Source organism: Solanum pennellii, chromosome 11, assembly GCF_001406875.1.
Source record: "Solanum pennellii chromosome 11, SPENNV200".
In the NCBI taxonomy this organism is placed as follows: Eukaryota; Viridiplantae; Streptophyta; class Magnoliopsida; order Solanales; family Solanaceae; genus Solanum; species Solanum pennellii.
The window spans coordinates 59,737,994-59,748,277 of NC_028647.1; the positions used below are offsets into that span (position 1 = coordinate 59,737,994).

General features: G+C 28.7%; 1 protein-coding gene across 1 annotated transcript; it reads left to right on the forward strand.

Moving 5' to 3' along the window:
* Positions 1-1,303: 1,303 nt before the first annotated feature.
* LOC107004828 (L-ascorbate oxidase) lies at positions 1,304-7,835 on the forward strand. The gene is made up of 5 exons (XM_015203201.2): positions 1,304-1,797; positions 2,178-2,270; positions 3,519-3,731; positions 5,522-5,716; positions 6,646-7,835. The coding sequence occupies exons 1-5, from the start codon at positions 1,537-1,539 to the stop codon at positions 7,603-7,605; spliced, it is 1,722 nt and encodes a 573-aa protein (XP_015058687.1). The 5' UTR covers positions 1,304-1,536; the 3' UTR covers positions 7,606-7,835.
* Positions 7,836-10,284: the final 2,449 nt, after the last annotated feature.

Below are 10,284 nucleotides of genomic sequence, written 5' to 3' on the forward strand. Positions count from 1 at the left end.
TGAAGATCTCCATCATTCTTATATTTTCAATATTTATTTCTCTTTATCTTCATTATATGATTTTTTTTTCCATTTTCTTTCGTTGATTTCAATCCAAATCATTGAAATAATATATATGTAACGAAGCAAAATTCTTCATTTTTGAAGAATTATATCATTGTTATTATACCAATTTATATACTTAGAATTTCTAGTAAGTATGTAATGTAAAAGAATTATTATGTAAAATATATACCAATTATATATGCTATATTCCAAATTTGTTGGTAATTTAAAATGCACACCTGTTATATTCAAAGTATTTTATTGTGATTCTTTGGTATGTATCATTAAATTAGCAATTTACCCTTTATACCAGTAAGATACTGACAAATTTAGGTAAGAGATAGAATATAATGAATTTTACCATATAAATTAACTAAATTTTAATAAACGTAGAGGGAAGAATTAAAATTTGCTTAAGTTTAGGAATTATTAAATATAATTTCCCTTTTTAAGGAGACAAGATGAGGGGTTACACATTGGATTTATTAGTATTAGGAGATAGAGTTTTATTTACTCTATGATATTCCAGAAATAATGCCAAAATATTTTAATATATATTATAGTATTTTTATTTATCATATTATAGAAAACAATCAAATAATATAGTATTTCTCCCATCCCCAACAAAAACCTTAAAAGAAAAAGTCTGCCAAGAAAAAATTAAAAAAGGTCTGGTAGAAATCCAAGAGGGTCATATTATTAATAATTCCTTAATTTAACTAGTAATCTTTGATAATGGACGAATATAATACTTTATTATGGTGCAAAAGTTGAGATTTTTTTACTGTACACTAGAAAACCCTCAAGATTTGTAAAATGCTTTAGCATTTAATTTTTCCTTTTCAAAAATATAATTATAGTTTTCAAAATATATAATAATAATAATAATAATAGGAAAATTACTATAATTAATGATAAGGATAAATTACAAATTAAGTGTAAAATTATTCATTAATTTCATATAATGGATAAAAATTATTAAACATCCTAAAATAGTATAATGGACAACTATTATTAGACAGTTGTGATTAATAGTTGATTTTGATTGCAATTTCAAATCTAGTATGCATAATTTTTCCATCCAATGCCCCAAGGTGCACTTTTATTTACGAGGTATTTTCTTAAAATTAACAGGTGCACGTTATATAATTCACTTGATTGAATATTAAGTTATTTACCTGCTCCACTTGATTGAATATTAAGTTATTTACTTGCTCCGTGCACTTTACACATGTTTTTCTTCTTATTTTTTTAGTGGTGCACAAAAACATGTTCTACATTCGCCGCCCCCATACAAAGATATAATCCTCTCAACACACCCACCCATTTAGACTAAAATAGTTTGTAGCTAGCTACCAATATTTATTATATATATGTTCCAATTTACAACATTTTTCACAAACAAAGTATACAAAGCTCCATTAGTGTGAGCTTTGTATATACAAAAAAAAAAAACTTCTCTTTCTTTTTAGTTATACAAATTAAATCAATATGTCTTCCCCAAGATTATTGTTATTATTTTTGGTGACATTGATGTTGGTTGGACATTCATTAGCAAAAACAAGGCATTTTAAATGGGAAGTTGGGTATATTCATTGGTCAACAGATGGTGAAGAAAGTGTTGTGATGGGAATAAATGGTGCATTTCCTGGTCCAACAATTAGGGGGCGCGCTGGGGACATAATTGTTGTTGAACTTACTAATAAACTTCATACCGAAGGTGTTGTTATTCATTGGCATGGGATCCGACAGGTTAGTGATCTACCTCTCGTCTCCCATACCCCGATTAACCTCTTATATACACTGACAATATAATATTTACTTGCTATAAGGTCATTTATAAGTAAATTGATTGTGTAAAAGAGGTCATTTATAGGAATACTTTATTTTCTAAATTATGAAACTAATATTATTTGATTTTTAGATATGTTTTACTTGAAATAAGAATTTTTTAAATAATTTATTTGTTGTCACAAGATAGAAATAAGTTTGTGCACATTACTCGACTTATGAAATTATACTAAATAATGTACTTTATGATCTTTATTCTTTCCCTTCTTCCTATGGGCTATGATTATGGCTTTTATTTCACTTTCATTTTTTTTCTTCTTATTTTTTTTTTAAAATTATAGTTTGGAACACCATGGGCTGATGGAACTGCAGCAATATCTCAGTGTGCCATTAATGCTGGAGAAACATTTGTCTATAGGTTTAAAGTTGACAAGGTAAGTTTTTTTTTTAACTTCCTTTGCGATTTATTTAGTTAATTTGTGATGCAATGGATGAGGCCGGTCCTTAATGAGGTCTCAGATTTGAATTTTGGAGTTCTTAACCTCCTATTAAGGACTCTCTAACAAAAATAATTTTATACTAAAAAATTTAAATTCAAAACTTCTGATTAAAAATGAAATAGTATTTATCATTTTACGGCAATATCTTAAAAAGTTTACTAACTAGCTAGTAAACTATTACTTAATTTTCAAAAGGTACCTTTTTATTATTTTAAGTTAATTTCTGCCAACTTGCATTTAAAATGTAGAAATTGACAGATTTGATCTGAGGTGGGAAAATGTTGTCTTATAGTGTAATCAATCAAAATTCAAAACTTAAAAGACAAGAGAAAAAAAAGATTAATTAGTTCAAAATTATAAGTTACTTAAATCGGTGGGCATAATTGAATATAACATTTGCTGGAAAAAAATAATATTATCCTAGCTATTTTCACCTGTTTATAAATTGTCCAAATGATCTAGCAAATCTTTAGACATCATTTTTCTACTCAACCAATTTTAATTAGCATGAACCCACTAAGAAATATACCCTCGTTTATTTATTGTTATTTGATTTGACACAAAATTATAAAAAATAATTTTTAAAGTTTTTCAAATTTGAAAAAAGTTTTGAATGTTTGTGCGAATATAAATAATTTATTAAAGATGAAATAAGCACTTGAAGATTAAGTTATTACTAAATATAAAAATATTTTACATAATATTGGGATTTCACCTTAATATTGTTAGTGCTTATCCTTTCCTTCTCATATTGTTACATGTTACTTATTAAAGTAAGTTAGAACAATTAATGATTTTAGCAAATAAAGGAAAACAAATCTGGTGAAATTCTATGAAAATGAAAACAGTTAACCTATTAATGATAATATTGGATATGATCTTGTATAGAAAAAACATACCATATGATACAGTTCTATATTTTTTGATAGAAGTAGAATTTTTTATTAATAAAGTGAAAAGGAAAACAGCTAACCTATTAGTGATAATATTGGATATGATCTTATATAGAAAAAACATACAACATGATATTGTTCTATATTTTTTTATAGAAGCAAAGTATTTTGATAAAGTGACGTACTTAATTGTAATCATGATTTGAAGGAATTCAGTATTCGAGTTTTTAATAAATTTGTTGATGAAACGTTCGACAAAATAATTAATTATAACAAATATCTAAATTAGGCCGGGACATATTTCTATCATGGACACTATGGTATGCAAAGATCAGCAGGGCTATATGGTTCACTCATAGTGGATGTTGCACAAGGTGAAAGAGAACCATTCCATTATGATGGAGAATTCAATTTATTGCTAAGTGATTGGTGGCACAAAGGTTCACATGAACAAGAAGTTGACCTATCTTCAAATCCTATGCGTTGGATCGGCGAACCTCAGGTATTGCTATTAAAAAATAAAAGTTTTTTATCGCAAATCAATTCACAATAATAGTATACTTTTTACTTTTTTTACCGATTTAATTAAATCTACGAAAACAACTATCGAATATTTTCAAATAAAAAATTTAATGAAAAAAATAATAATTTTTTAATAGAGACTAATACTTACAATCGTATTGTTTAAAAAGTCTACAAAGAGATTTATCAAATTGTTTAATCAATTAAATATATATGGTGTAAAGTTAAAGCTATCTCCCACCTTTTAATATTCTTTTTGTCACGTTTAATTCTTAAAGCTCAAATTATTATAAAAATTAGTACACATTTATTTACTTAAAAAATTATGAACTATGGCTCCCATCTTCATTTGAATTCATATAATTAATCTTCTTTTTTCTTTTTGTACTTTTTGACAAATCTCAACCCTTTTCTGTATGAGTTTTTTCCCCCCTACTTTTTTTACACGCTTTGATCATGAAAACACTTCGAAAAAGTTATGTTTCTTTCAATTATGATGTCTTTTTTCGTACCATTATAATCCATAAGTGGACATTGGTCCATGCTTTATTGTAAAAAATTTAATTTATTTTAAAAAATGAAAAATCATATTTAAAAATTTGTGTTTACTTAAAAATAGAAATTAAAGTTGTTTTAATTAGTTATTTTTTTAGGTAATTTGAAATGAAAAATGCTTTACGTTATTTTTCGAATTCAGGAGGAAGTTAAATTTCAAAATTTTATAATTAAATATGTTATATTCACATTTAACTCTGGAAAAAAGTGAAAAAATATTTTAGAGTGAAAAAAGTGGAATTCAATCTTTGATTCTAAAATGAATCATTTTCTCTTTAACTTCACTATTAACTTCACCATTAAGTTAGGGATATATGAGGTAATTATTCATTTAATTAGTTTAAATCTTTTTGTTCTTTTCCTTATGCTATGGACAAGAATCTTCAATTAATTATTCTTGACTTTTTGAAGACCACGTTCTACAGTAATCTCCTTGTTGTCTTTTTTATTACTATAATAATAAATAATATCTTATATTTATTAAAATAAAAATAAAATAAAACTTCGACAATATATGACCTTTCTTTTTAAGTAGACAAATAATTTGAAATTTAAAGAAGTTTTATCGATTATTGTAGCTTATGCAAAATATGTTTTTCCATAAAAATTAACAAACTTTATTTTTCATCTTTCAATTAAGTTATAATCAAATAATTTTGTTTGTTTAGTAGCAAGGTACAAATATTTAGCTATTCATTACTTTTCCGATTGATATATAGAATAAAAGAATTAAGAAAACTTTTATATACTACTTACTAAATAATAACTAATTTTTTGTTAGACAAAGGAATAAAAATCATTTCTACTCCATAGTGCAATACTTGTGAAGCCTATATTATGTTAACAAGTTGTCACTATCACTTATTCATAAGCATTAATACTTTAATTTATCACTTAATCATTAATAAACTAGCACTAAATTTGATTAGTTATCTTGTGTTTGTTCTTTTTTGGTTGTATTAATACCATAGTATTTCATATTTTTAAAATGTTAATTTTGGGAGAATGATAATAACATAAGTTGCTTAGACTCTTCGAAAAAAATGTGATCACATATGTGTCAGATCCTTCAAAAATACACTACTTTTAAAGAATTTGACATGTATATATACTTTTAATGATAATTTTAAGAGTCTAGTAACATAGGTGATAAAATTTTTATTATTATTATTAATTTCTACATTTCTTATGGCATTAAAATTGAAAAAAAATCAGACATTGTTGATAAATGGGAGAGGTCAATACAATTGTTCGATGGCGGCGCAGTTTAGCAACCCACGGCTTCCACAGTGCAAGTTAAAAGGGGGTGAGCAATACGCACCTCAGATTCTCCGCGTGCGCCCCAACAAGACATACAGGCTTAGGTTAGCCAGTACCACTGCATTGGCTTCTCTCAACTTGGCAATTGGGGTAAAGTTATACACAAAATCTATCTCTTTTGCACATTATATTCTATAAATTCACATTTTCCAAAAAGATAAAAAGTAGTAGTATTATACTTGTGCTATTGGATGGTAGTGTAATGAGTTGTACTTGTATATTCTCTATCTTTTCCCTACTTTGGAGGTTTCTTGGAGGTAGGGTGTAGGGTGACCTAGGTTGTTGACAACTTTTAATATAAATTTTTCGATTCATGTGGTTCCTTGGTACGTAGGTAGGGTTTACATTAACATAGTACCGTGTGGTTATGCAGGTGAAGCAAATTTTTTTTTTATCGGTTCAACTAAATCATAAATATAATAATTAGTTGTATTGTCTACACTACAATAAAAATAACTTTTAGCGGCATTAAATATTGACATTAATATAGAGTACTAAAGTCTTTACCGACATTAGTTAAGTTTCATTAGAAAAAAGAGTGACAATTGCCGCTAAAAATACATATTTAGCGGCAATTAAAAAATAATCACTTCTAATAATCATTTTTGGTGTAGTGCTAGTGTAATTTCACATATAATGTCTTAATATAACCAGACTCTGAATCTCAAAGCGATTTTGTTTTTGAGATGGAAGATAATTATAATAAATAAATAACAAATAGAAGATGATATAGAAAAGTAGAAGACTCTTTGAGAAATTATTTCTATTTTCATACTAATAGTCTCTTCATATTTGTGGAATGCAATACTACTATAAAGGTATCATAGTGGCAAGCACTAGGTATATAGGTAAATATTGATACGAGAAGAATTACAATTCATATCAATTTTGAATATTGAAATATTACGTTGATTTAATCGAATACAGTTTTAGATTAAAATTAATTACATTGATTTTTATAAGCGAAACATGTCAAATCAATGCTCACATGTATTCATCATGTCTATGTTTTTATGTAGGGTCACAAGATGGTGGTTGTAGAGGCAGATGGAAACTATGTTCAACCATTTTCAGTACAAGACATAGATATTTATTCAGGTGAAAGCTATTCAATTCTTTTCACCACAAATCAAGACCCTTCCAAAAACTATTGGATTTCAACAAGTGTAAGAGGAAGAGAACCAAAAACACCACAAGCCCTCACTCTATTGAATTACCTCCCAAACTCACCATCCAAATTCCCAACATTACCACCACCTATTGCACCCCTTTGGAATGATTATAACCATAGCAAGTCATTTTCTAACAAAATTGTTGCCCTAATGGGATCACCTAAGCCACCAATTAAAAACAATCGTCGTATTGTTTTACTCAATACTCAGAATAAAATCGATGGTTACACAAAATGGGCTATTAATAACGTGTCATTAGTCTTACCAACGACTCCCTACTTAGGGTCCATTCGATATGGTATAAATAATGCTTTCGATACTAGACCTCCCCCGGATAATTTCCCTAGAGACTATGATGTTATGAAACAAGCACCAAATTCTAATGCTACATATGGAAATGGTGTGTATATGCTAAAGATGAATAATACAATTGACATTATACTACAAAATGCCAATGCGTTGGGTAAAGGTGCAAGTGAAATACATCCATGGCATTTACATGGACATGATTTTTGGGTTTTGGGATATGGTGAAGGGAAGTTTAGTGAAAAAGATGTTAAGAAGTTCAATTTAAAGAATCCACCATTGAGAAATACTGTTGTGATTTATCCCTATGGATGGACAGCACTAAGATTTGTGACTGATAATCCTGGAGTTTGGGCTTTTCATTGTCACATTGAGCCTCATTTGCATATGGGAATGGGAGTAATATTGGCTGAGGGTGTTCATCTTGTTAAGGATATACCTAGAGAAGCTTTGGCTTGTGGTTTGACAGGAAAAATGCTTATGACTAACAAGCATAATTAAATATTTTTTGAATTGAAATCTGGTGGATAAGAGGGGTTTTTCTTGCTTGTCTTTTGATTTTTGTAATTTATTTTGAGTGTGACTTGGAGGTGAGGTAATATTAGAATGTGTGTTATTAAGAGGTCAAGGGCCTAAATGTTGTTGGGAATGTATTGCCTTGTGTATGATTGATTATTGTTCTAAGTTCCCTTTTTATATATATTAAGGTTATGTATTTGTAGTATATTTTATATAATTTGTCCAAATATTAATTAGACATATATTTTATTCACAAGAATTAGTTTGATTTATAGATAGTAGACACATTATTTTTCTTGTTAAACTTGACCTCTCTAAATTAAGCAAAGAAAAAGTGTAAGTGATAATACAATAGTTATTAAAAATTAAAATGAAGAAAAATCAAGTATTTTTAGGTTGAGCTGCGAATATCTCGTTTTCTTTCAAATTCATTGCAGTAGAATTTTCACCGATTCAATTAGTTATTTTTCACTTACCTCCTCCAAACACTACTAAAAGTTGCAAAAAATTGACGAAAAAAATCATTCTATAAAATACTAACTTCAAAATAAGATGTCAATAAAGATTCGATCGGTCAAAAAACTATCTTTAAATGTCGTTTTTTTTTTGTTTTTTTTTTTAAAAAAGACTTTCCTTTGGAGGTTGATTTTCAAAACTACACAATTACAAAATAAATCATTTGAATATTAAACCCTCATCTTTATTTGGTAGAACACATTTCTACCGTTAGACAATTGATTCCCGTTGATATAAAACTATGTTTTATTTTGGAAAAAAGATTTGAGATATATTTGGATTTTAATCGAAGTTGTTGTTACGATACCAATCTTTGGAAAAAATCTTTTACCCCACTCACCATTTAAAGGTATATATGTGTCCACGTGGACATATAGAATATTTCATAATTATAAATAGTAATGTATCCACGTGGGCACATAAAATATAGGGATAATACTCAATTACCCCCTAGCCTATACCCAAAATCCCTGAGACACCTTATCTTTGATGAGGTCCTATTACCCCCTTCCAACTTTTTTTTAAGTAATTAATTACCACTTTCGTACCTACGTGGCAATATACGTGAATTCACCCATGTAGGGCGCGTGAGTGAAGATTTTGGCTAACAATGACCAATAAAAGTTAGCCACGTGTCAAAGTAATTTGAAAAAAAATTCAAAAATAAATATTAATATATCTCTCTAAAGCAGTTGTCTTCCTCTTTGAAAAAAAAAACCCATTTTCATGGTTCTTCATTTTTTAAGAAACTCCATCCATTATCATTCAAGTTAAATAGCTCCTTGATTTGAAAAGGTAAAATAAAATTTAAAATTCCTTTGGATGAAGGTGAAAGTCTTCGAAATCGTTATGAAAATCTGAACATCAATTCAAAGGAGAAGGTTGACAACGTAAAAGAAATGGGTGAATTGAAAGACAAGAAGAAGATGAAAGGGATGAAAATGAAGAAAACAAATAAACTTTCCCTCTTTCTTTCCTTGTTCCTTTATCTACTTTTTGATAAAGTAATTTTGAAAACATAAATGGCCAGCTATTTGAATTTGGGAAGTGTAAAAGTAGCTGATAGTCAATTTTTTGAAAGCTGCAAAAGTGGGGTCCGGCGCGTCTTGAACAAACACATCAACCTTTCTGATTATTATTGTCACGTAGGTACGAAAGTGGTAATTAATTACTTAAAAAAAAGTTGAAGGGGGTAATAGGACCTCATCAAAGATAAGATGTGTCTTAGGAATTTTGGGTATAGGCTAGGGGGTAATTGAGTATTATCCCTAAAATATATTATTAAATAGTTCGAAGGGAGGGGGGTAAAAAGTCCTCCATAAAGTTTGGTATCGTAACAACAATTTCGGCTAAAGTTGAAATATTTTTCAGACTCTTTTCCCTTTTATTTTTATATTCTTCAAATTTGTTGTATGGGACAAAGTGTTAGCCAGTCAAGACTCTAAGTGACAAAGTACTGACGAGTCAAGTCTTGATTTAGCAAATATGAATATTCTAATTCTCACATTAAGTTGAATTTACTGCAGCGTATTGCTCTGTTGTATATACAATTTTTTTTAATCAACATTATTAAGGAGAAGATAACCTGTAATTTCCCTACATATGATAGATGTCTAGTAGATGTAGCTCTACTAATCACATTGTTTGAACAATGAAAAATATTAGAGTATGCACAGCAAAAGCATAATTCAAGAATATTACAATTGCATAATAGTTAAACAACACAATATAAACGAATTGAGAAAAGGTTATTGGAAATCACCACCTCTATTTATACTTTTCACTCGAAGAAGAGTTTGAAAGAAAAATGTTTTCAACCATTAACCCCAATCAATAACAATTAATGTTATGCGGAATTCGAGATAATACGAGAAAATATAAAGGCGAAAAACAAAGACAACAGATTTACGTGGTTCACCAATAAATTGGCTACGTCCACGGGGAAGAGGGGGAGCAGTTTTATTATGGAGAGGCAAGAACAGAATTACAGAATAGGGTTTACCATAGCGTCTATATATAGTGCTAAGCTACGCCCTAACAGGCTTGGGCCCAAAATACAGAATTGACACATAATTAAGGGCCCAATACAACAACATTGTATACCGTCGGGCCGGGGGCGTCTCCGCCCCCCCCCCCGGACCCCCA

Bases quoted from the DNA above. Each gene is read 5' to 3' on its own strand.
- LOC107004828 (XM_015203201.2), top strand. From the start codon at position 1,537: ATGTCTTCCCCAAGATTATTGTTATTATTTTTGGTGACATTGATGTTG. The intron at 1,798-2,177 runs GTTAGTGATCTA...TTAAAATTATAG, and splicing joins ATTGGCATGGGATCCGACAG to TTTGGAACACCATGGGCTGA. The intron at 5,717-6,645 runs GTAAAGTTATAC...GTTTTTATGTAG, and splicing joins CTCTCAACTTGGCAATTGGG to GGTCACAAGATGGTGGTTGT.